This window comes from Crocodylus porosus, unplaced genomic scaffold (genome assembly GCF_001723895.1).
Source record: "Crocodylus porosus isolate Cpor-Errol unplaced genomic scaffold, CroPor_comp1, whole genome shotgun sequence".
NCBI lineage: Eukaryota > Metazoa > Chordata > Crocodylia > Crocodylidae > Crocodylus > Crocodylus porosus.
Window position 1 is genome coordinate 8,521,054 of NW_017728911.1, and position 26,670 is coordinate 8,547,723.

The 26,670-nt window shown below is 43.3% G+C and overlaps 2 protein-coding genes across 4 annotated transcripts in view; one reads left to right on the forward strand and one right to left on the reverse strand.

The window, feature by feature from the left end:
* The first annotated feature begins 10,548 nt into the window (after window positions 1-10,548).
* RPS27L (ribosomal protein S27 like) lies at window positions 10,549-14,918 on the forward strand. Of its 2 annotated transcripts, none has more exons than XM_019533404.1 (4): window positions 10,549-10,654; window positions 11,367-11,475; window positions 12,531-12,641; window positions 13,642-14,918. In XM_019533404.1, exons 1-4 carry the CDS (start codon window positions 10,649-10,651, stop codon window positions 13,668-13,670), a joined length of 255 nt encoding a protein of 84 aa, XP_019388949.1. In that variant the 5' UTR covers window positions 10,549-10,648; the 3' UTR covers window positions 13,671-14,918. The 2 variants fall into 2 exon arrangements, with proteins under 2 accessions (XP_019388949.1, XP_019388950.1); XM_019533405.1 differs by lacking the exon at window positions 10,549-10,654 and adding an exon at window positions 10,930-10,965.
* A 1,908-nt stretch (window positions 14,919-16,826) lies between these two features.
* LACTB (lactamase beta) overlaps window positions 16,827-26,670 on the reverse strand; it is a 20,214-nt gene continuing 10,370 nt past the window's right edge. The window contains exons 6-7 of one of the 2 annotated variants that reach the window (XR_002100741.1): window positions 19,619-20,224; window positions 16,827-17,009 (exon numbers count right to left, since the gene is read on the reverse strand). Coding sequence is in view for 1 of the 2 variants with exons in the window: in XM_019533403.1 (XP_019388948.1) it covers window positions 19,693-20,224 (532 nt within the window). In the remaining variant the exon portion in view is untranslated. Of the gene's footprint in view, window positions 17,010-19,029; window positions 20,225-26,670 lie in introns of those variants that run through there. The other variant, XM_019533403.1, reaches the window with a different exon arrangement.

The window sequence follows — 26,670 nt, forward strand, 5'->3', positions numbered from 1 at the left end:
GAGCTGGCGTCACCGTTTCGCCCCACCCACAACGATGACGCGCCCAATGGCCGCAGACCGCGCCCCTGAACTCATCATCGCGCGCCGGACGCGCGCACTGCCTTTCGGGAAGTGAAGTTTCCGCGGTGAAGTCCTAGCAGCTTCCTGTAGTCTGCTATGGCCGCGGTGGGGCGGAAGAGCCCGTTAGGTGCCTTCTCCGTGCGCCCCGGGGAGTCTGAGCCGGAAGGCGGTTCACGGTGCTCGCGGCTTCGGGACCTGCTCGCAGCGGGACCGAGTTCCCACGGAGCAGTCACTCATTTCCCAAAAACGTGAAGCGCTCTTCTCTCGCTGCTGAGCGGAGTGGGCTGGGACCGGGGGCGCTCGTAGTCCTTCACTCCTGGACGGCGTGTGACGGAGGAGCCCTGCCTGCCCCTCTTCTCTCGGCGGGAGGGGGCTTTCTTGCTGCGCGGCGCGGGCTGGAGCGAGTCAGCTGCAGCTGTGGAAGCAGCTGAACGTCTGCATATGCTTGGGGGAGCCCTGGGCTGAATCACGCCACAGTGACAACTACAGCTCCTGCCGCAAATAGCTGACTGTATTTTCATACTGCTCATCCACAGGTCCCCGAGCACCTGAACGTTAGTTAGGATGCCTGCAGCATCCACATATCCAAGCCTGACTCTGGCACCATCTACCAGTGTGGAAAATACCATATCCAAGACCTATGGGTCGTGGTGCGCAGCAGTGTTACACAAAGCTCTGATATATCAAATACTGTCTACAGGTTTCCCTCACTTTATGCTGTATATAAGTTCCTGGAAAATGGTGCATAACTCAAATTTGCATCAAAGGAACCCACTTTACAATGTAACAAATAGGGATACCTTCCAAGACTTCAACTGTACTGACCCCCAGACCCATTTCTACCACTTTTAGAAGACAATTTTGGTACTCGCCAACAGCAGACTGTATACACAAGCACAGGGCACCATCATAATGGGACAAGTACAAAAACACGTGTCGCAGACAACAAGTAAGGAGCACAGATCCACACAGGAGCCTGTACTTTTGTGTGCATCATTCCCACAATGCACCGCACAAAGCAGCTGACTGCAAGCTTCTACCACACCAATCACATAAGAGTGAATTTACTTTGCATATAATGAATTTTTGGTATAAAAAGCATGATTACACAAGAGAGAATTCACACATACAGAATCCGCATAAAGCAAGGAAAACCTATATAAGTACTGCAAGGACTGTTTGTGTTTTTATCTGCACATAAGAATACTATAATGGTTGAAAAGGGTGCTCAGTCTCAGGCACGCTGTGGCTATCTATGAGTGCATTACTTTTCACACACTGAAAGTTTTTTTTAAAGAATCCGCTGGAACGCTAAGCAGCAGTTTAACTTCTCAGATGCCAACTTTGAAACACCAAGGTGCAGAATATCAAAAATATGCCCCCCACATTCTCATTTATCAGATGTTAGCAATGGTTTCATACTTATGTAACACGCTAATGAAAACTTTGTTTGCCACGTGGGAGATAAATCATTGTCTGCCAGCTAGGAGACCCGGATTAAATTCCTAGACACACACATAATTACAGCCACTGCAGCACTGATTGTCCAGACTCAGTCTGGCCTTTGGATATTGTCTCATCAACAGTCTAAAGTGGAGAAGGAAGGGCTGGGCAGCCTCCACACTCCTGCCTAGGCAGACACGTTGCCAGTGCTGGTGACCTGTCACATATACACCATAATCCAAAAGGATCAATAATTGGCCACTACTACGTACTTATATAGCTCTGATATTACCCATAAGCATGATTTCTCAGCATGCTGGGTTTTGTTCTCTTACGTAACAACTTTAATCATTATTTGATATCCACGATTTGTATGCAGAGACACATGAATGCTGGGTTTAAATGACACTTCGAAAATTGGCTGCCAGCTGCAATCAAAGGGTCTGACCTTGTGAAGTACTGGGATCAATTTTGTGCTGCCCAATATTAAATCCTGCATGTTGAAACCTAAGTCTGGGTGTGATCAAATGTTCAAGTGAGGTAAGTTGTAGTCAAGTAAATAAGGCACAACACTATGCTTCAGTTAGATGCATATAATCTATCGGTGCCAAAAGAGATATTTAGTGAAGGCTGCTTGAATTTTAGCTCCATCTTAAGTGGTGCTTGGTCAGTTCAAAGTAAGAAAAAAAACATTATTTTCAGAACATAGAGATTACTTTTTCAAAGTCTCACATATTGTTAAAACACAGTAGTATTTTTATACCTTTGTATACCTGGACCTCTCTCCCCACCATTTGATATTTACAGTATTTTGGGAATGAAGCAGTATGATTATGTATTTCTATCAGCATCTTCCATAAATATTTCAAATTCATTTATTTCAAATACATTTCTCAAAAATAACATATTTATGCCATCAATTTAAAACAATGGAAAGAAGTTACTGCTTTAATTTAGCTTACAAAACAAACAAAGCAGGCTCTAGGGACAGAAAAAATAGATTTCCACATTGATAAGTTGTTGAGACATACTGTACTCTTCATGGGAAAACTTTCAGGAAAAGCACCTTGGGGCAACTGGCAGCCCTGTGTCCACATGTGGCCTGCTAAAGGTTATTTTGCAGTCCCAGGCTCCCACTCAGCTCCACCCCCATCACTCCAGCTGCAACAGTGGCCAGAGTCTGCAGGTTCCCCCTCCCTCCTCCTGCTTGCAATTTCTATCCCTAACCCCTGGTGCACCTTTAGCCAGGGACCCCGCCCCCACCCCAACCCATGCAATTCAGTGCAGTAGAGGAGTCCACAGCTCAGGAGCTGAGCCTGAGTGTGTGTGGAGGTCTCTAGCCACTTAGAAGTTGAACAGCCATGCTCCAAACAATTCCATTAGGGGAATGCCCACAGGAGACGAGACAAGCTGCTGCAAGGTTACACTCCCAAGCACACCTTAACTTCCCTTCCCATTGACAAAGCAGGACACCTAGTACCCTTTTTAAAGGACAGTGTACAACAGTAAAGTTGAACTAAGCTCTAAGTGCGGATTCCACAGTACCACATGGCCATATGGTCTCCCAACACACAACATTCTCCAGGTCTCTGTGGGGCTAAGTATATGGTGAATGGGATTGGGGCCACCAGGATCTGGGGCTGATCTCAATCAGAGGTGCCAAAAGTCATTTCAAACATGTGTAAAGTGGTCAGTTTGGACAAAACCAATAACCGGTTTCTGAAATCAATAGTAAACCCAAGATGCATGGTGCTAAACTTTGGCTATACCAAGACAGCTACCAGACATCACATACACCAAATAATGAATCACTCTTTCAATTTAAACTATCATTTGATGGGGGAAATGTTGGAGTCTTAAAATAAAGCTAAAATGCTCCATCATCTACTTAACTATGGGATTATGAACTGCAGCATATGGTCAAGATATAAATGAACAAAGACTAACAGGAGTTAAAGTCACCAAAAAAACCCCAACACAAACCCAAAAAAACATGATCAATTATTCCAGCTCTTTCCTGTTTAAGTAAAGATTGCAGCATGGTGATATTACTGACATAGTAAAAGAATGTTATAATTTCAAACTATGAACCCAAATCTGATCATTATTGAAGTTAAAATATCTACAAGTGGGTAGTCTAGTTTAACAAGTACTTGTGTGTGTCACATTTCTGATTTACTATGTTAGATTTAATTTTGTAACATTACGTGACCTCCATGACTCAGTATCATGTCAGCAATTTGAGTAGAAATTTAATTCTGCTCACTTGACACTGGAGGGAGATCAGGATATCATCTGGAGAGCAAAATCAATAGAGCAGAACAACATATTTTCCCTCATAAGAGCTACCGTTGGTTTAGACTGAAATTCTGGAACATGTTTCTTAATTTGTTTCTTTCAGTGTCAGTTATAGTTGGGGCTATCTGTGTGTCAGTAAGATGGCCTGTTAGTCTAGTTATTATAAAATAAGAATATAAATGATGCTGACAACCTAATCTTGTACTGAAGCAATAAAACCAAGAAGATTATTTTAGACTGGCATGAATAATAAGATTACGTGAAATTTCTAATTAAAAATTAACTACTGAAGATTTTCCGTCCATTTTTATTTTCAGAAGTCTGAGTGGTTACATCACCTAATTATGGCCCTTTTTAAGATTACCACAGCATTTTATTTCAGCAATGATGAGTAATTTGGGGGTTAATATTTACCAGGGTTTTTATGGAGCAGACAGGCTTCCATATGTCTCTGGAGCAATACGTTTGTCTTCACCATCTGCTATGCAACGGTGATTTTATGGAACAATAATGCAAATCCCATCATTCTTTAATTACTCTAGTGCTTTGCAATACTGTACTCTGTTTGGAACTGGAAAAGCACCAGTCTGCCAGACGCTCAAGACAGATGTTTACTTAGCTACCAACTTAAAAATTACTTTAAAAATAAGACATGGATTCAAACTGATATTTACATTTTTTCTTCCTTTGTTTAATACATAAAACATGCTACTGTACAAACTGTAATCTTCACAAGGCTCTCTAATGATGTTTGATGGGAACATTATCAAGGTAGTTGGGCCTTAGCAATCAACTTACTATGACATTTGCCCCATAAAATGCTAGTCTGTGATTTATTCTTCGCCAAACCACTGTATTGAAAAAAGAAAATTTGTTGTGTGGCACATTATAGGCAAATGTGAACATGTTATTTCTATCTAATACAAAATATGTCTGTTAACTAACAGGAAACTGTAGGGTGGTTCATACCATAGAGCAAGGGCCAGAAAAATAAAGCCTGTGGGCCACATCTGGCCTGTCAGGCCATTTTATATGGCCTGCCGGGACCTTCTAAAATTTAGACAATTATTACCTGCTGGTGGCTGCCTGTCTGAAAGCCGACAAGGCACTGGTGGCATGAGTCATCAGCTGCAGCAGCAAGCAGTTCTGGCTCTGGTTGCAATCCAACCAACTCCAACTTGACCTGCCCTACCCTGCTCCGCCACCCCACCCCAGATGCTTCTGGAGACTGGAAGCTTCTGGGTATCAGAAGCTTCTACCCTGGCAACCTTGTGGCTGTTCCCCAGCCCTCCCTCACCAAAGACTTGAAATTCAGGTAAGAACAGACAGGGGGGTAGGGGTCGGGGAACCTCCCATGATCACTCCACTCTGTGGGACTTGGAGGACTCTGGCTCTGTACCTCCATGTGCTGTTTCTGGCTAGAGTGCCAGGGGCACCATGTAGAGGCACACAGCCAGCCCAGCCCAACGGCACAGGACTTAAGGTGTGTGTGGATATGGTGAGGGGGGATTGTGTATGGGGGCTATGGGGTTGTGGTGGGGGGTGGGAATGTGTGTGGTGCTGTGGCATGGTGTGGGTGTGTGTTGGGGATACGGTGGGAGGTAGGGACCCACCCGTCACTGTCCCATCCCAGCTGCAGCATGGGGTTCTCAGGTGCAAGGTTGGGATCCATATACTGTGGCATGGGGACAGCCCATCCCAATGTGGTTCCAGCTGCAAGGCTGGGACCTGCATGGTGCAACACAGAGCCAGCTGGGCCTGGCCCATTCCCTCCATGCTGCACTGCATGGGTCCCAGCCATGCAGCCAGGAACATTGCAGCCTGGATGGGCCAGACCAGGCTGGCTCTGTTCCAGGAGCCAGCCTGGCCCAGGCCATCTCCTCCCAGCACACAGTTCTCCACCGCGTGGCTGAGACTCAAGTGGCATGGCACAGAGGGGACAGGAAGGGCTGGGTTGGTGCTTGTCACCAGAAATTCTGTTGAATGTTTCTTCAAAATAATCTGCCATCTGTTTCTGAGTTGTAGTAAGTGCATTTAGGGCTTTCTGGTCTCTTTCTAGGCCCTGTGCTGGTACCTTCCCTGGGTCCTAGTTCTACTTGCATTAATTTTTCTATTTAAAAAAAAAATGTTGGTCTTTACACAGAGTTGTGCTCTTCATTAAATAGCTTATAACAGTGAACCTTTCTATATGCATATTTAAAGAACTTTGTCTAAGGAGTGCTACATGGAGGCATTTAGCAATGCAAAATGAAGTTAATTAAATTTGCATATATTTCAGTCTGCTCAGTCTTCAGAAAGGAAAAACTTTACTTTGAATCTTTGAATATGAGAAACTGTGCTGACTTGACTATGTGTTACTAAACTGATTTTAAACTTGCTTTAAAATTTCTTTGCCAGCCTAAGCAAAATCAATATTAGCTAAATGTATGATTCAAGAGACTCCAACAGTTTAGTTTGCATCACTGGAAGTTAAAATCAATCAGTTTAAAGACGGATTTTGTAACACATATCTCCATAGAGAGACAGTCTCTAAAGCAAGGACACCACGTAAGTGAACTGGTTAGTATGACTTTTGGCTGCGGAAATAGCATGGATATAACAGCAGAAATGCAGTTAATATGATGCAAAGTTCCCTACTCTAAACAAACTTCTGTAAAATGAATAATAATGCATTATTTCTTAATTATTACCTATATATTCTTAGCAGGAAAAATAATATTATAGGCAGCATCCAATATTCTTTGTAATCAAGATCTGACATGTACTCTGACACCATTGAGGAGCAAATCCCTAATGCACAGCCAGCCCTAGGAGCAAAGAGCAGCCAATAGAGCAGAACTGAGTGACATAGAGCATGAGCAAGATACTCAAGTGCTACCTTATACCCTACAAGGAAAGAGGATTCCATGCAATCAGGGACAGCACAGTAAAGGGGTACTCTGATGTACGTCATCAGACTTTCAGCTACAGGTGTTAGACAGCAAACAACCTTTCATCACTTTTTGAAAAAAAATGAACTGCCATGCAAGTGTGCCAGTCTATCTCCATGGTTGTCCTAACAGCCAGCTAATGTTTAATTACTAATTTACTGTTCTTTCTTTTGTAACCAAGCCTCTCATTTGCTGTTAGATTTTAACTGGAGTTGTGCGTTTCTGTCCCTAGTGTGGGTGCCTGTGAGGGGTTATTGGTGCACTAACTTGATGCTGGGCAGGCACTGTTGTACCTTGGACCTTGTCTCAATGGTATAACCGTTTCCCAAGAAGCAGGACTTAAAAATATGTCTTGTCAGGAGGGTGATCTCAGTGGAATCACAAATTCCTTCTTTTACAGGTCACTTTAAGCTGCAATCATCCAGCACTAGGAAATGAAGCTCTCATTAAAGCCAAAATAGAGATGTGACTTTAAACACATCCTGCTTTCAGATTATGAACATACACTTTGCCTTCCCTAGAAACCTGTTTTTAATGTAAAATTTTAATCAAATCTTTCATAAGATCCTGAAGGGTCTTAACAGGAAACAGCAATCTAAGGGAATGCCAGTATAGAAGAAGAAGAGAGTGACATTTCAAAAGTTGTCAAATTTCTTTGGTGTGACATGATGATAGTATTGTCGGGGTGAAAGGGGCTTATAACTGACCTCCAGGAACTGGACCAGCTGATTTACTACTTTCTTACTGTAAGTCTACAATTAAATTGGGTATATCAGCAAGCAAAAGACTGCAAGGGAGGAGAAAAGTACAAAGCAAGAATTAGAGCAAGCTGTTCTGTACTGATAATGACTGCCTGTTCTTCTCTTCAGAAGACAGTAAGCAGAGTATCAGTATTAGAAGTATTAGTAGATCCCTGTCAGGTTAAAGGACTTTTATAATAAAAGTAAGTTTTTAAATGCCCTTAACTACATGAGTATCACCACAATTCATTACCATAATGCCTTTTAATTCCACATGCCAGCAAATTCTTTTCACTTCTCATGATTTTTTTAATTATAGAAAATGGTTAAAAAAAAAGACTGCCTATTATTACAGTGTCATTGTAAGACAGACAGTGCTAACTACAGAAGAACACTAAAAGGTTGAAAGCTTATATAATGGTGTGAAACAATACAAATGTGGCATTCCTGCAGAATACCTTAGACTTTTCTTTTGTTAGAGATGTTTTCATCACGGTTCTGATATTTTGTACAGCAGAACAGTGTCGATGCCCTCACCTTTCAGAATAGAGTTGTTGAAAAGATGAACAGTAATGAAGTAGCTGTTCATTTACTGACTTAACACACCTCAAAAATTCAAGGAACCAGAACCATTAGCATCTCTCTGAACTCTAGTAAGTCAACTAAACAAAAGCATTTGGAGATGACCGAAATCAAATCTTTCAAAACCAAATACTCTTAACTAGACTGCAACAAATACAAGGCAAAAGTTAGTAATAAAGGAAATATATATTTTTATGATTATATATTTAATTGCATCATAAAATGTAAATGGCAAAGTATAATACAACTAATAAAGTTCCTGATGATGTTACAAAAGATTGTTCAGTGAGAGTACTTCTAGAACTCCTCTCTGTCCTATTATTATCCTACTTTGAGCGTATATTCTCTTCATACAACTTTTGTTGTACACAACACTCATTGGATCACTTGTTAGGCTTTTAAAGATGCTGTAATTTAAAAAGAGTATATAGAAAGAAGAGCCTGATGTCTCATGACACCTTTTAATGTAGTCTGAAAGATGTGGATGATCACTGATACTATGCAACTTTTATAAGGTCTAGTTATGTCCTTTACTGGACATTTGGTAAATTATGTTTTTTCACATTCCATTGGGTTAGTTCCAATCAAATCCAACAGCAATCAAGGATCAAACAAGTGTGGCTATTGTGAAACAGTTATTCATCTTTTTTCAAGCCATTTAAAGAAATTCAGGAATACATGAAATCCACAGTTGCCTTTTAATTCCAGCTGTCAGGAAGACAGCTTTTCACTTCTGAGATTTTTTTTTAAAAGTAGCATAACTATGGGTTGTAACTACATCTTTTTTCTTAACTTGGGTACCTCCAAAAGAATACAGGTATACTGCCAGAAGTGACACTTGGGATTCAACAAATAACACTCTTGTTTCCAACTCCAATTCTAAGGGTGTTTCAGAAACTAATGGCAATGTCAAAATGAAACAGTTTTATGTACAATGATCATTTACTGGGCCACATCACTTCTCCAAATAGTCACCCTGCTTTGCAACACAGGTATTCCAGCGAGTCACAAGTTTCTTGATACCATCCTCAAAGAAGCTTTCTGGTAGCTGTGACAGCCACTCCTGCACTGCATGTTGCACCTCTGCATCACTGGTGAATCTGTGTCCACGAAGAGCCTCTTTCAATGGTCCAAACACATGATAATCACTTGGTGCAAGATCAGGACTATATGGGGGATATGGTAAAATTTCAAAGCCGAGCCCATGCAAAGTCTCGAGAGTCACCCGTGCATTGTGTAGCCTCACATTCTCAAGCTGGAGAAGGACACCTTGCTTGAGCTTTCCAGGCCGCTTGATCCGAATAGCTGGCTCTAGGTGGTTTTGGAGAACATGGAAGTAGGTGCTACTATTGACTGTGACCCCACACTTCATGGAGCGCACAAGGAGTGGCCCCAAGCAATCCCAAAAGAGGATGAGCAAGACCTTGCCAGAGGGTGGTTGAGTACGGAGTTTTTTGGGCGGTGGTGATGATGTGCATTTCCACTGCATGCTTTGCCTTTTGCTCTCGGGATCATAATGGTGGACCCAGGTCTCATCCCCAGTGACAATGCGTGAGAGGAACCCCTCCCCTTCATCTTGTAGATGTTGCAGAAGCTGGGTACACATTTCCACACGCTGTCGTTTATGCACGTCCATCAGCTGCTTTGGCACCCAGCGGGCACATACTTTCTGATAATTCAGATGATTGTGCAAAATGGCGTGGATGCTGCCAGCACTTACACCAACCTCTGCCACTAGTTCAGGAATGCTCACTCTCTTGCTTGCATGCACAGCCGCATCAACCTTAGCAATGTTGTCCTCTGTTGTGGCTGTATTGGGGCGTCCTGTGCGGGGTTCATCTACTACGGATGTGCGGCCATGCTTGAACTTCTCCACCCACTCATAGACTTTCCGTTGGGCCAGGCAGTTCTCACCATACTGTGCCACGATCCGACGGTGAATTTCGCTGGGCGGCACCCCTTCGGCCCACAGGAACCGGATGACAGAACGCTGCTCTTCCTTGGTGCACACCACCAGCTGCGTAGCCATGTTCTTATGCGCTTGGCAGCCTCACATGCGTGTTTGATGCTAAGCGGGGGATGCGCTTGGCAACACCCCATCCACGCTTCCCGCTGCTGGGGCCTTTCCCATTCTGAGACAGCCACCCTGCCGCTAGTTTCTGAAGCGCCTGGCAGTTCAGAGATGTGGAAAGCTGGGACGGGTCCAGCCTTTATTCTGGCCGCCCTACAGAGCCAACGCTCGGCGTGTGCCCCCTGCGCGCTCCAGGGGCACTGAGACAGACCAGGTCTCTCATGAAGCAGGGCTGGCAGGGGCTGGTGCTGGGCCCAGGCCCGGGGCTCCGCAGGTGCGGAGTGGGCACGGGTGGGTGTAGGGCAGGCAGCGTGCTGCCTCAGCCAGGCTCGGCAGGGACAGAACAGTACTCCTGGAAGGCCATAGAGAACAGTCCGCAGCGCCCAGAACACCTCCCCCTCCGTAGCCCCCCCCCGGAAACAGAAGCGCAGTGCGAGGAGGGCGTGCGGGCGGGGCGTGTCCTGATTGGCTGCCCTCGCGGCCCGTTTTCGGTTCACGCGGACAGGGCTTCCGCTTGGGGAAACATGCCTGTGAGTTGTTTACGGGCGCGGCGCGAGCTCCCCGCCGAGCGTCCCGCGGGCGGGGGGTTAACGGCTGAGGCCTAAGCTGGGGGCGAGGTGGGGGATCGCCAGCCCCTCCTGCCCCGCACGACGCAGCGCCTCCCGGGGGGCGGGGCTGTCAGCGGCGGGAGCTGCGTAGCGTCCCGGCCGCGGGCTCCAAGCAGCTGCGGGGCGCGACAGGCCGCGGGGCGGCCGCTGAAGACGGCTGCGCTGGGCCGTGCGGGGCTGGCCGTGGCCGCAGCCGTTCTCGGGGAGCAGCGATGTCCACTCTGGCCCAGGCGGTGCGGGACGGCTGCTGCTTCCGCCTGGGGGCGCCGCAGCAGCACGCCCGGCCCGACCCGACCCGGGAGCGCTGTCCTGGTCCCGCGGCTGCATTCGGCACCGCCGCGGGCTCCTCGTAGGACGAGGTGGCGGGGGCAGACAGGCGGGCTCTCGCTGTACTTTGTTAACATAAAATGCAGCGTTAGCAGCCTGAGGAAAAAGGATTTAAAAATGTGAATGCGGCCCCTATGTATACCCTGCGCTGGCCTGGATGTAGTGGCCTCAGCTTTGTGCCTCAAGCTGCCTTTGCTCACTAAGAACAAAGCAGCACAACGGGGACAAAAAGTCCCCATCCAACCCATGGGCCTGGGCTGAACTCTTTATCTAATGCTTGGTGTGTGTTTTTGCTCTCCTGCCCTAGCTGGCTAGAGATCTGGTGCACCCCTCCTTGGAGGAGGAAAAGAAAAAACACAAAAAGAAACGGTTGGTCCAGAGTCCAAATTCCTATTTCATGGATGTGAAGTGTCCAGGTAAGTGTTCAGGAGTGTGATATCTCTGTTTACACATCAACTGCTGAAACTTCCTTAGCCTGATGAAGGGTTTTTGAATCAAAAGCTTGCTTAAAAATTGTTCTCCAGCTATTTAAGTTGGTCTACTAAAAGATATCAGATCCACCCAAAGAACCTTGTCTGCTTATATCTCTATTTATACTTATGGCTTTTATATGCAAAGGTTCACTATAATTGTACCTCACTGTGGTACAAGGATTGTGGGGTCAAGGAAGACAATGGGGTGGGGTTATCTAAATTTTTCCCTCCTACCTCACAGACTTCTAGGCACTTTTATTGGAAAGATCAGGCTTTTAGTTTGTTCTCTCATGAAAACAGGCACAAGAGCTTTATTACCCTTCACAATGGCTGTGACTTTTTCTTGCATGTTGTTAGAGAGAAATAACACTTACATGAAATACGAATATAAATAGCTTGAGTGACGTTGTTCCTTAAGTGCGGGCATTCTGGTAAGAGCTGGTCTACACACATTTTTCATCATGTTAGAACATAATGATAAATACTAGTCCAACTGTTTGCATAAGTGTAGTCATTGTGATATAGGATAGACTTCTCGAATAAGCTATGCTAATATATTAATCTTTCTAAACCAGTATAATTGCATCCACATTTGGGGGTTGTAGTGATGTATGGTCAGAGTTCAAGTGTCTTGCACAGTAGAGTCCTCATGCATGGTTTGTGCTTTTTGTATGCTACAGAAGTATATCTAATGATGGTTAAAAGAAATCGCATCCTTAGCTGAAATTGTTAAACTAGCACAAGAAAAAGTGTATTGACCACCGTTTACCACTACAGTAACAGGGACAGACAAGATATGAGCAGCGATTAAAGGTGTCCACAAGTGAAGACTGTTACTTTTACTTCACTTATTTTCCCTAATCAGTTACAAGCAAAACTGAAAAGAACTTATTTGCAAAATACTCAACTTTATCAAAATGACAAGTGCAGTCGTGTGCATTTAATCAAGGTACAGTATAGTAAGAAAAACTTACACCTGTAATGTTGCTGTCTTTTAGGCTGCTACAAGATCACCACAGTGTTCAGTCATGCCCAGACAGTGGTTCTGTGTGTAGGATGCTCAACTGTCTTGTGCCAGCCTACGGGAGGAAAAGCCAGGCTTACAGAAGGTAAAAGGAAGATTTAACATTCAGGCTTTAACATTACTTCCCTTAAAGGACTTCCCTTCCATTACTAAGTTTGATGAACGTTAAAAGTTCCAGTCTTTGCTTTAAAAACAACAATGAAAGACTGAAAATGAATAACTTATCTTTCACATCCCTTAGCACTTGAATGTATGTTTGGGGAAAGCTGACTTTGGATAAGCTGCAGAGACAATTGCAACACAGCATTCCATTTGTCTTCCCCAATATAAAAGGATTGTGTGCTGGTCACAGGCAGTGAAGCAACCAACATGCACATTTTAGTTATTTCCTGTCCTCTTGATCTCTGACCCCAAGGGTATGGGGTTTTAAGTTGCTTAGCTATATAACCCACAGCACCAACAAAATGGTACATGTTAGATTAGGTATGGCAGGCACCATTTCAGCCTGGGGTGGCCTTTAACTTGAAGTCATACCAGAAAGCAATTTTCTGAGCATCATTCCATTTGATTAAGTCTTGTGTTTGACAAATTACACTTGGGCAAATTATTGGTTGAGTTATATTTATCTCTTCAAATAAAAGCACGATCCCAGAAGTTTGTTTATGACTAAGGATATGGTGGATCTGCATGTACATGCATACACACAACAATTTACATTAAATGAGACTAAGGCAGGCTAAGCTGCAGACTAACCCACCTTGCCAGAAAAGTTACTTTATTTGAGGGCCTGTGATCCTGGACGAGCAAAAGAGCCAATCTTCAAAACTTGTAGTGAAACTTAAATTTTGATTGTGCTAGTAAGTCTCCTCCCTATAAGATCAGGTATAAAATACAATTGTGCCATGAAAATTAGATTAGAATTCAAATTGGAGACTACATGTATTGAACTTTGAGAAGTGACAAAATATGAATCCCTTTGTGATGTAAATTCGGTAACTCAAGTTGCCAGAGCAATTAAATGTTCTAATGCTGTCTATTTTAATGACTTGACTACCCATTTCGATGTCCTTATGTTTTCTTTACAGGTTGCTCATTTAGAAGAAAGCAGCACTAACTGGTCCTTTCACCAACATGACTTTCACATTATGTGCTTCTGGAAGCCTCATCTGTTCAGAAATGCTGGTTAACAACGGTTGGATATTAAAACAAACAAAAAAACAAACAGCAGTGCTATACTAGCTAGTCTGTTTTTCAATACGTCTTAATTATGTGCAATTTTTTCCTGTAAGTTCCTGGGTAATTGAGCTCTATTTTTATAGCTTTATTATACAACATATTCTGAATAGGTGATGCCATTCCCAATGAGAAGAGAATCAGAACTTTAGACTTGTAACACGTTTCCTTTTCTTAATAATTAACTGATTTAATTGCGGCTGCTCCCATCAGCCGTAAAAATGAAAGACGTACTAGTTTAGTTACAATTGGGGATTGCTATAAGAATGCATCTCATACTTAACCAGAGTCACTTTACTATGAAAATGGAAGTTAAAATTACTAGGTGGTTTATACAAAGCAACTTCAGCCCACTGGCTTTCAGTATTACTGTGGTTCCACTTATTTACTGTGGGTATGCATAGATGGTCTAAGTCAGCTTACCATTTCTCAAATGATGCTAGCTGAGCTGAGCCAAGCCCAGCCCATTTTATGAGTTTTTTGGAATGTGTGGCACTTTCTCTTACTGCTGCCATTCGAAATTCAAAAATTGCTTTTGGCATTGTACTGAAAAACAGGCGTATTTTTTTTTTCCAAAAGCAAATTTTAAAGAAAAGTGTTCTGCATACAGAAGGGTCATATACCACAAAACTTAGTGCACAGCAAGTTGAGACTAGAACTAGCATATTATAAGATGACTCAGATCAATAAGAATGGAACTAAAATGATTTTGGAACAAGTTCATGCATAATATTTTCAGCACTACAATGTGAAATACCTACCAAGCATAGAAATTGGACGGCCCTTTTGAGTAAAGAAAAACCCCAAGTAGTTAGGTTGGTTTTAAAGAAAGTGCAAGCCTTTTCAAAGCTGCAATGCAAGACTATCTGAATTAACATTTCAGGAGGGTTTGCTCCTATGAGTTATAATGGTTTACCATGTCATCAAATCTGGGCTTTAAAATATATATATATTTTATAATAAAAGGTTTTGCTTGTATAAAAAAGAAGGAAGCCATTACATGCATTAGTTTATCTTTTACTGAGATAAAGGTAATGGAAAAATTGTGTCTTTCACAACTGATGCTGTATTCATGGTAGATTGTAAAAACCAAGTTTGTCAGCTTCAAATTAAATTGCTTGATACTATAGTTTCAGTCTGTAAGATGTCTTACCCCTTAAAAGTAATGAGTAAGCTCTTAAAATGCTTCTTAGAATGCTTCACTTTGGAGTATTATACAGGAAGGTTATTTAATGATGTTATCTCCAAAGAAGACAATAAATTGTGAAAAGAATGACAATTTCTGAAATTACACTAGTGGTAAGTAACAGTATTCTCTTTGGCAATAGAAAAGAAACTTCTACATGTGGAGTTCAGCGTTACTAATAACTTATTCCTAGAGTTGTCTTCAGCCATTTTGCTACTGAGGCAGTCTCATGACCATATATGTACCTAAATTTTCTAACATTGCATATCCAGTAGCGCTGTAGGCTTAGCAACATACTAACGTAAGTACAACTGGAATGAGATCAGGCACTAGTCTAGTGTTATGTTCAGTAGATACAGTTCCCTTGCACCCCAAAAGAAAGTCAACTTGCTTTTAAGAGTTGTTAAACAGTATGCTATTTCCAGAGAGAAAAAGAAGTTTTAGCAGGCTAGAATGGAAGTATTACTTTTAGAGTTTGTTGGATGGGTTATATTTATGTTATTTTCTGGTCAAGTACCCTGGTAAAGAGTAAACAAATCTAGGGCAAATTATGCAGTTAAGTTGTGCTTACAAAACAGAAGCAATGACGTTTGCTGTTACATATTCAAAAGACACTAAATAGGTCCATAAAAGAATATTTTGATTTGTAACAGGTTTTAATTTGAACATCTCCAGTATCCTTACAATGGAGACTTTTTTTTCTTGTGAAATTTTATGTGTAAGTGAATATTTGTAAAATGACTGTATGACTCTACCTCAAGTCATAACGGGGCTAGTTTCTTGCACCAACTCAGTCTTCTCTTTCATTTCAATTAATATTTAATGTTGAAAGGACTACATATTAAATCAATAGAGAAAGTAGTTTGGATTAGCTACGGACACTATAATGAAGTAACCCTGCTTACAGCAAATAGTTTATTAAAATGGAATCTTGTGTTGGTTAGAGTACAAGATGGCTCACTATATTCATAAAAGATGCTGAACAGGCATTTTACCTTTGGTCAGGGGTCTATATAAAACACTGATCATTCTTCTTTAATGATGTTATCTCCAAAGACAACAATAAATTGTGAAAAGAATGACAACTTCTGAAATTACACTAGTGGTAAGTAACAGTATTCTCTTTGGCAATAGAAAAGAAACTTCTACATGTGGAGTTCAGCGTTACTAATAGCTTATTCCTAGAGTTGTCTTCAGCCATTTTGATCATTCTTCCAATTATCCAAGAATAATTACAATACACTTCTGCTCATCACATCTTAAAGCAGCAACTATAATCCTAGGTATAATGAGAATGCTAACTGCTAGATGCACATTCCTCACTGCATTGCACAAATTAACTACAGTTAGTTGCGGGGAAAGACAGGAAAGCTCATCTTTTTCCAACTGTAACATCCTATATCCTTCAATGTAGAGGAGCAATGTGGACATAGCACATACAAGTCTTCACTTTTGAAGCAACTTTATGATTGAAGGTGAGGTTGTGTATTTTCTCTCAGATTGAAAAGTACAAATCAGACTGGAAAACCGTTTGGGACAAAATGAATACCATTCCTCTTTCTGCAATCTTCTGAAAGAGCCATTGTCAGTGAACCATACAAGGGCAGGTTAGGATGCAACAGATCTACCCAAAAATCAGTAGTAGCAACAGTGGTGCTACAACTGAATAATTACCTAAAAGCACATGGAGTAACCTCCTGGCAGTAGTTAACAATGGTTTGCGTGCATCCACAGGTTTGTGCACATGGGAAAACAGCAGGAAAACAACTATCTGTCCAGAATTAACATCTACATTAGAATAACAGGAACATGTGTGACCCCTCAATTCTGCAATAGTCATGAAGTCATCCATAATTTTATCAAATAAATTTTACCCGCACCACAGCAAAAATGTATTGTAAAACAGCATTTCAACAATTGTAAAGTCAAATTCAGTTCTTTTATTGAGATGAGGCAGCATGCTTGGCACTGTACAAAGACCTGGTGATTCAGAAGTAGAGCAAGGGACTGCCTGGGGAGAAATATATTCAAAAGCTGCACATGAAGGGAACAAAATCAAGAAGTTACTTGAGCAGTTCCAGAGGTCCAACATCTCCATTTAGATTGGAACACATTTAATCTGTATAAATGAGAAAAAGACTTAAAATGACAAAAAGCTAGCAAGGGGACAGACATTAGAAACAGATCAGAAATCTGCATGGTGTGAAAGGGCTTGGATAAGTTAAGTGGTATTTGTGTAAGAGAACAGAACAGAAAATTATTTTTCAACACACAATGCTGGTTACCAAAAATGTCTAACGTTAACAAGAAGCTAGTTTAGCAGATAATCTTTTATGGCATTAGAATAACCTCCCAAGAAAAGGAATGTGTTGGCCCATGCTGGTGATATTCAGTCCATATTCTGAAATGGGAAACTGTTTGATGATACTGAAAGCATGTAGTTTTTGTTTTGTTTTTGTTTTCTGTTAAGTAAGGGGATGACTAAATGCAGGGAGAGCTCACTCAGTTCTCCCTGTATTTAGTCATCCCCTTACTTAGCTGTTCTTCAGTGCCCCTTCTGGAACGAAGGGCAAGATACGTTTTAGAGCACAGGAGATTTCCTGATCCAATAATCCTCATGCACCTACAGCACAGAGGAGCTTAAGTATATGAAAGCCCTTTGGAAACCTCTCAGTAATGCTTCTTGCTCATCTAGAGGGGTTACTATTGAGCAAGGCTCACTCAACATCATATGACCTGGAAGAAAATAGGTTTGATGTGGAATTACTCTCATAGAGGCAATGGAATTTTTACTATTGACTTTGTAAGATGATTAAAATCAAGAGAATACCAAGTATTTTGAATTTTGAACTATCACAAAGTATATCAAGACCCTAGGTGAACAGATTTGTTTCATAAGCTGTCCTCTGCTCCCAGTCAGATTGAAGGAAAAAGGTATCTAACAAGATATGATCTTTTCTTTACTTAATCTTATCTTTTCAGAGTGCGACTGTCAGCTGTATTATTCTGAACTCAGGCAGAAGGCAGGGCAGAGCTGCACCCTGTAGACCAGTGGTTCCCTATGCAGTTCCCACGGGTGCCACGGCACCCCTCACTGTTTATTCAGGTGCCCATGGACATTTTCATGATCAGTAAAAAAACATTATTCCAACAAAAAACGCTGTCACTGCTAACTGAACTCAGAACAGCAACACTTCAAAAATTTTTTCACAGGCTGAACGCAATGTCTGCCAAAATGAGACCAAGTAAGTCTGATGGAGTGGTGCTTACTGCTCCCGCCCCAAGTAAAACTACGTGCATGCACATATCCAGGAGTTTAATATTCATATTGGTGCCCGCTGCTTTCTCTTTTAAGTTAGAATGTGCCCTTGGGCACATAAACATTGGGAACCCCTGCTGTAGACTAATTCAGAGATGCATAAGCCTTTGTAAGTAACAGCTCACTTTGTAACCCAGATTGTCAGATGCCATCTGGGTGACAAAGTGAGCTGTTGCTTACAAAAGCTTATGTATCTCTGAATTACTTAACCCAGGGCTGTCCAACTGGCAGTGCACAGGTCACATCTAGCCCATGAGGGGTTAAAGTACAGCCCACAGGTTCTCACCCACCTGCCACCTCACTGTTTTAGCTGCTGCAGGGTCTCTGGGCAGGGCAGCACAGTAGAAGGCCCAGTGAGCTTGCCGCCCACGTAGCAGCAGCAAGGTGACTTGGATGGGGAACCTGTGCTGCTCATGTGGAGTGGGGATGGGGGAATTCACCTTGCATGGAAGTAGCAGCAGGCGGGAGGGGAAAAGGAGGAGTAAATCATCCAAACTATGGTAGTGGAGGGGAGCTCACACAACAGGAGGAGGCAGGAGTCCTAGGCATCTCATGTAGCCCCCACAGCATGCAGTCTGCTCAGTATGCAGCCCATGTCCAGTGACTTGTGGCATGCAGCCCCAGCTATTTTGAAGTCAGTCCCAAGTTTATCTATAAAGGTGCATTCTGCCCTGACTTCCATTCAAACCTCCAAGAAAATTTTGAAGAATGAGAAGGCTACAGCTTGAAAAAGTGCACTTCTGAAGAAATTCAGCATGTAATTTTATCTTACCCTGGGGGTTTTTCACATGAAGAAGTTTAGTGTTTGTGTCTGTTTTTATCACTAAAATACCAACTTTACATTCAATATTTCTAAACAGTCATGAAAAATACAGATTTTGGTTTTTAGAATACTAGTAAAAAACAGCTTTGGCAAGTATTAATTCAAAAGTTTCAAGAAAAAATAGTCTTTCTAGCATCAAAGCATCATAATATGAGAGCCTTTTTTTTGTGGGGGGAGCGGGGGGGGGGGGGGGTTATATTTAAAGGAAAGTATGTACTTGATATTGTACATCTCAGAGCCCAAAACATGGCAGTAAGCATCACTCCTATTTTTGGCAAAGATCAACGATGCTTATTTAATCTTAGTCTGTCTTGGCTTGATGTGAAAAAAAATACTGCTAGTATAAATGGTGATTTTACACATTTTCCTTTCCCATAAACTAAGAACTATAGAGTTGCTTTGCTTCCAGCTGCACACAAAATGTAGCATTGCCCCCCAAAAGTCATACAACTTCCTCTGTCTCTAAGATGTATTCCTAGCAATTTTGGAGCTCATACATACCTTTTTCCATTGGCTTGTTCATATTTCAATACCATAGTTAAATTATTCAGACCTCTTGTATTTTACTTGAAATATCACGCCCATTTGTCTTTATCAAATTCCATTGCAATCTTTAAGGCAGTGCTGTTCAGGGACACGGACTGCATATTACAGATAATAGTAACAACTACTCCTCTAGGTGGGGCCACTAACTCACTATTTGTGAGCTCAGAGTCTAACTCTTCAGGAAGAATTAACAGGACACTGCTTGCCCCCACTGCACCACCTGTGTGTGATGCATAGTGTCGCTGCTGTCTGCAAAAACCGTATTCCTGCTTCTTCTCTACAACAGCCCAAGCCATTGCATAATTTCCCTCCTTGTCCCATGATACCTCGGTGTTTGACACTGGGGTCCACATCATTGTAACAGTGTCTGCTTTGAGGTAACCAGGAAGAAGTTTGTTGACAGTGTTTTTAAACTGTCCAACTTGGTAACTGTACAGCAGGGCATTTCCAAATTTCAGAAGGTCGCCCACTGACGACAGAAAGCCACCGCCAGCCCATTTGTAGGAGTTGTTCACATAGGGGGCATTGACCAGACGTCCTTTTTTGTTGTAAACATAATACCTAGAATTAAAGAAAACATTTATCATCACTAAGATATCAAAGAGAACTCCTTTTAGACTGACTTTTATTTATTACCTGGGCAACAGTGTATAGTTATAATACAGCTCACACTAAAAGACACTGCGAGACAGGGTCTAAACCTAACGTTAAGAATTGGAATTGCCAGATTAGACACCAATATATTTCCTTCAGCAAGGAGTCTACAGCGATTAAAAAGAAAGGATTGGAAAGGGATCCAAGAAACCAAACTTATTCACTCAAAGTGCAAAAACAGACCTATGCAGCAGATGGCTCCAGTCTGGGCAGAAAACTACAGGGAAGTCAGGTAGTAGCTTTCTACACCACAATACAGAAGCTTGGTTAGGAAAAAAAGGTAAGGGATGTGAATTGTAGTTCTATGGAGAAATACATGTGTGCACACAGATAGTAAATGAAAAATTCTGGGAAACGCCAAAGTGAATGGAGCCACAGGTCTGATAGTAGCCAAAAACTGTATTTATTTCCAAAACATACTTATCAACAGAAGCGGAAGGCCAACAAACACTAAACTTTGTTTGTTAGGAGTGCTATATGTATGGCAAGCTCATTTTAAGGATGCATTTCAGTATCTAAAGCTTAGTTTTACTCCTCTTCAGGGTCTAACATACCCACAAAGCAAATTGCACCAGAAGTGCCAGATCTCTTTTCTGTAACTAATGTACTGTGCCTCGATTTAGCAGCAGGTAAGAGTCACAAGGATGGAGGAAGCACCAACTAGAATCGCAGAAGCCTCTAAAACAGTCACTGAGGCCTTGAACAGACATTCATTTCTAGCAGTGGACATTTTTCAAGACGTTTCAGGATGAGGAAGCAATACAGGGGTTCAAGCCTGCACCTGCCCCCTCTCCCCTGCACTCTAAACATTCCCCAGACCAGGGTGATCTGCACGTGGGGCTGCAGGCATGTGGCTCTGCTGGTATTATATGGTGGAAGAGCAAAACTGGCTTCTCCCTGTACAGCATGTTCAAATCCAGGACCCATGCAGGGACAAGCCGATAGACTTCCCCCAGCACAGACACTGCAGAAGATGGGGAGGGGGGTGGAACAGTGGGACAATGCCTCCTCCCCACAAACCTACTCTAGACTGGGGTGTTCCTGGTCTCAGGAAGGATTGTGGGGAGCTCAAATCCTCCATGGAAAGAGATTAGCTGTAGTGAAATGCTCCCTCCCCACAAACCTTCCCCAGACCGACATCTCCCCAGTCTGGGGAAGGCACTGGAGAAGTTCCTGCCTGATTCTCCCAGATGCCAGAAGAGTGGAGCAAAAATGTACAGGTGCTCATTCTTGTGAGGAAGCTTCTTTTGCAGGGGAGGTCTTCTAGGGGTCAACCTGAAAGATCCTTCTCCCAGAGAGCTCATGTTTCTTCTAGGAGAAATTGAATGAACAATTTCAATTGTATGCTCCCAGTTTTTAATAGCAAGTGGTGAGTCTCTCAGTAGAAACAACACCTGTGCATGGCCAGTCACACATGATGTCCCATTGCTTTCTACAGTTTATGAACAGCCCCCTCCCCACTCAATAAAATGACTATAAACCCTTCCCAAGGACAAACAAGTCTGAACTCATCCATGGGAATCTGAGGACTGAAGAGTCCAAGAGGTGTTTTAATATTATGCAAAATGAACCAACCAGCACTCCCAGTTTTGACTGCCCTTGAGGGACTGAGGGGGAATTTTGACCCTTTTAATACCTGACCACTCAATTCCAATTGTTTCCCTTTTTTTAAGCTACAAAGTTCAATCCACTAGTACAGCGTTTTTCAACCCGTGAGTCACAAGAATATATGAAAGGATCATGAACAAACTTTAAAAATGGATTCTCCTTTAAAAGAGGAAAACCATGGGAAACCATGGCTTTTCCCTTGCAGACTAGCAGAGTCCCAGCCTGAGAGGGGCTGCTTAAGGCTACCCCTACCCCACACATCCACCCCCCAACCCCTGCCTCATACACTGGGGAGCTGGGATCTGGGGGCAGCAGGTCAGGAGTATGGGGCACTGGCCATTGATGTTTACAAATGGGTCCTGGTACAAACAGAATTGAGAACCACTGGTCTGGTTTTCAGCTCTGGCTGACCTAACACCCCAACACATCTGATGCTGGTAAGCTGTATGGTATGGCTCTGCATTATTATTCTACTAGCAAGAGATAAAATATTTAATTACATATAAAGAGACCTTGTAAAAGTAAAGAATAATGGTAAAAACAATAAGGAAAGAGATATGAGACCACTTTTTGTTGGTAGAACAAAAAGAACCAGTTTGCTGATACTTTCTTGATTTCATTAAAAGGCCATTGAGGACATATAATAAGAGGTAGGGGTGCACCGATAAAGATTTTCTTGGCCCATAGTGATAACCAATTATATACCAGGCATATCAGCTGATACTAATCTGATAACCAATTTACAGGAATGCAGCTGGGCAGCATGGAGATCAATGTCCTCCAGGTAAGTTTGTGGAGAGGAGGCAGACTGAGGCCCCCACAGTGAAGGAGGGGTGGGGCAGGGGCTGAGGCAAGGAGTGGGACTGTGCTGCAGGTGGCTCATCCAGGTGATCAGCATCCCAGCACTTAAAAATGGCACTGGGGTCACTTGACCTACAAGCGCCACTGCCACCATTTTTAAAGTGCCAGGATGCTTTTAACCAGAGCCAAGTTGAGCAGGGATAGGGTGAAGGCAGGATGCCTGCTGTGGACTTGGGGCTCTTTGCCCTATTGCCTTTGCACCAGGAGCCACACACTGGCTGTGCTGTGCCCCTCGCCTGTCTGGCAGCAGCAGCTGTGGCCAGCTGTGCCTCTTGCTGCTGAATGGGCAGGGGACGCAGCATGGCAGCACACAGCTCCCAAGACAAAAGCAACAGGGCAAAGAGCCCCGAGCCCAGAGTGGGCAGCCCGGCCTCTGCCCTCAACCCACTCAGCTCTGGTTGACAGCATCCTGGTGCTTAAAAATGGTAGTGGCAGCAACTGAACTAAACCTCTTTTGATGAACTTTAGTGCAAGTGCCCCCACTGCCAATTTTTAAACACTGGCTGATCCCCTGGACAAGCTGCCTGCAGCTCCATCCTGCTCTCTGCCCCAGCTCTGGGGTCCCATTCACTGCCCTGCCCCAACCCCTGCCCCACTCCCTCCCTCACCATGGGGGCCTCTATCTGCCCCTCACCCACCATACCCTTCCTCTCCACAGACTTACCTGCCAGACATTGCTCTCCACACTGCCTGGCTACATTTCTATGCACATGCATGCAGTATTTAGGGACCCCATATTATAGGGGCATATTATATTTATCAGTATACTATTGGCTACACCAGCCAAAAATAGCCAATAATATTAATTGTTCTTTTATCGGTGCCAATCTGGTATGGCACCGATATATCGGTGCACCTCTACCAACAGGCAAGGAAACAGAAAAAAGTACACCTAGTGCATCTCCCCACCAACATAGGATTGTTTCTTGGAGTAGATTTACTACAGTACTGTCTAGTTTAAAGTGTTACAGAAGATAGAGTGCGTTGAGCACTCAAGAGACTTCCACTAACACTTGTCAGAACATGCACCAAATGTTCAGCTTAATTTTCCCAAAGGTCTTGCCTATTCTGTTCAGTATCAGGTAGTGGTTTCCATTTACAGACAGCCTTTGTTCATTCAACCAGGATGCTAATCAGAGACATTCCAGAACCCAGACAGAGCAGGGTGCGAGGCCCGCGGCAAGTCAGCTTGTGTGGGGCCCCACCCCCGGACACGAGGAAATTGGCAGCGGATTTAGCAGTGGGGGGGAAGGGGGAGAGTACCAAGTGGCTGGAAGCAGCAGATTCGGCAGCGGTGGAAGGGTGGCACCGCCAAGTGGCTGGATATCAAGTGGAGGCAGTGCAGTCGCTGTGCCCGCTCCAACCAGCTCCGCAGGGCCCCCAAAGTGCGGGAATTGGGGTGGTTGCCCCAATTCGTCCCCCCTAGGGACAGCCCTGCCAGAACCACTCAAAAGGGGAACAAATCATTTACAAGGATTTTTGTAAAACCTGACAGTGGAAAGCTACATTGGAACTTGCCACCAAGAACTGTAGACTCATATAGGTCAGTCAGGAACAAGTCATTGCTCTGATTATAAAGTTAGAGCTCCAAAATAAACAGCTCAAATATGGATTAATTATAAAATGTACAAAAGAAGGTTGAGTAACAATCTAGGCAGAGGAATTAAGAGCCGAGTCTTAACACTGCCACTGATTTACTGCACTCACTTCGTTGCTTTAACTCGGTTCTCCCTTCAATAGTGGCAATAATGCTTCTCAGAGGCATTAGAAGGGAGGCTTAATGCTTGTAAAACACTCAGAAGATTATTGCAATACACAAAAGAGAGCATATAATTAAACTAACCAGAGGATGGCAGTCTTTTCTAGTCTGAATCACCATGCGGAAGCTGTTAGCTGATTTAGTCTGAAGTTTAATAGAAGGCAGGGCAGTGTGGCACCTTACAAAGTTAGGTTAACTGTGCACATCAGGCGTGAAAGAAATAAAAGGTAAAATAAAACACTTCTCAGTGTTGTTTAGTATTAAACAGGCACTAAAAACAGAATATTCCCAAAGGTCCCAAATAATAATCTCACTTGTCCACAATATTTCCAAGTACACAAAATATTAAAAAAAGAGCCTAACTCTGCACTCACCTGACACAATGCTAGGAACAAAATAACTAGCAGCTAATTCCACAACAGGGAGAAGGACCCTACATCCTGAAAACTCAAGACAGATCCCCAAAGAACCTCCTATCCTTCATGCCCCTCTCTGAAACACACACATACCTCATCTTACAGAATATAATGACTTGGCATCTCTTCTAGGAATAGGTGGACATTTTAGAGCATTCTCCCTTACTAACACCATAGTGAAGCTGGGCTGCCTCAAATCTCATGTTATTTGGTGTTTATCTTAGTCACAGCTTCTGGAATCATGTGACTACTTAGTACAGTGATTCTCAACTGGGGTTACAGGGAACGCAAGATCCTTCAAAGGGTGTCCCAGGAAAGGTGGAGATAAGCAATGTGTGAGGAGATGAACAGATAAAAATCAGGCTCAGGCTCCAGGTGCGAGGAAGTAAGTACATAAGCACAGGACAGGCTCCCTGCCTAGCTGCTCTTCCACCCCCACTGCCTGCCCTCTCTTCCAGAAGAAAAGGCCTTTACTAAATAAACAACATTTTAAAGGAGGTGTCACTCAATTCACAGAAGTTATGAAGATGTGTTGAGTCTAAAAGGTTGAGAACCACTGCCTTAGGATAATCTGCTTTCATTTTAAAAGCTTAGTTTCTTGTCATCATCAGTGCCAGGAAAAGCTTCCTAAGACCCTCAAAGGCACCAGAGAACAAGAAATAAACTACCACAATTAGATTTCAAAGTGTAATGGCTTTTGAAGAATCCTACTTTTCCCCACACTTAACTACTCCTTCAGCATTGTACAGCTCAACTTCAATATTACTTTTTTTTTTTATTCCAGCTTAACATGTCTGAGAATGTAACAATTTCCACTGAGCTCAGGGACTTTGTTGCTTTTAACACCCCCACTCCCCAACACACACACACGTGTTTTATACTGGTTTCACAACCACTGCATTTACACAGGAACATCTATTTGAACATGAGGATGTCACCACTTTTAGAATTCTCTTTCTGACCTACTCATGGGAGGTATTTAGATATTTTGGTTAAAAAAGAGCCTAAGAAAAGCTTATATGCTTTGGGCCATATCCTGCAAGGGCAAAGAAAATGCAAGCTGGAGTGAGCTGAAGCTAGTGTTTCTCAACTGGGTAGTGAGACACTTCTAAAAGGTTGATGTGCAATATTAGCACTGCTAAGCATGTCAACACATATACCTGATTCACAAGATAAACCCAGAAATTGAAATGGGAATCCACAGCATCAACATCACTCAGACTAGAGGTGCACCAATACATCGGGCTGATAACGAAACAGTACCAATATAAAGAAAACTGACTGTATCAGATATTGGCCTGATGGAGCCAATAATTTGGCCAATAAATGCCCATGCTGCACGCAGCCACAGCACAGAGGCAGTGAGGAGCAGAGCCAGCAGCATGGAGAGCTGCCTCCTGCTGGTAAGTCAGGTGTGGTGGAAGGGGAAGGGGAGGGGCATGGGGGGCAGATCAATGTCTCCCCACAGTGAGGGAGGGGGCAGAGGCTGCCCAGGCTGGGGCTGGGGGGTTCCCACTGCTGCTGGCACCCCAGGAGGGTAAGGTGGGGGGGACAACAACATGTGCCCCTTGAATCTGCGTGGGGCAGGAATGGGTTGGGTGGGCTACACGGGGCTCTTCTTGGTGGGGGCTGGGCTCAGAGCAGGCACCCCCAGCTCAATGCCCCACCTCCACCAATGCACTGGGAACAGCCAGGATCACACCAGACAG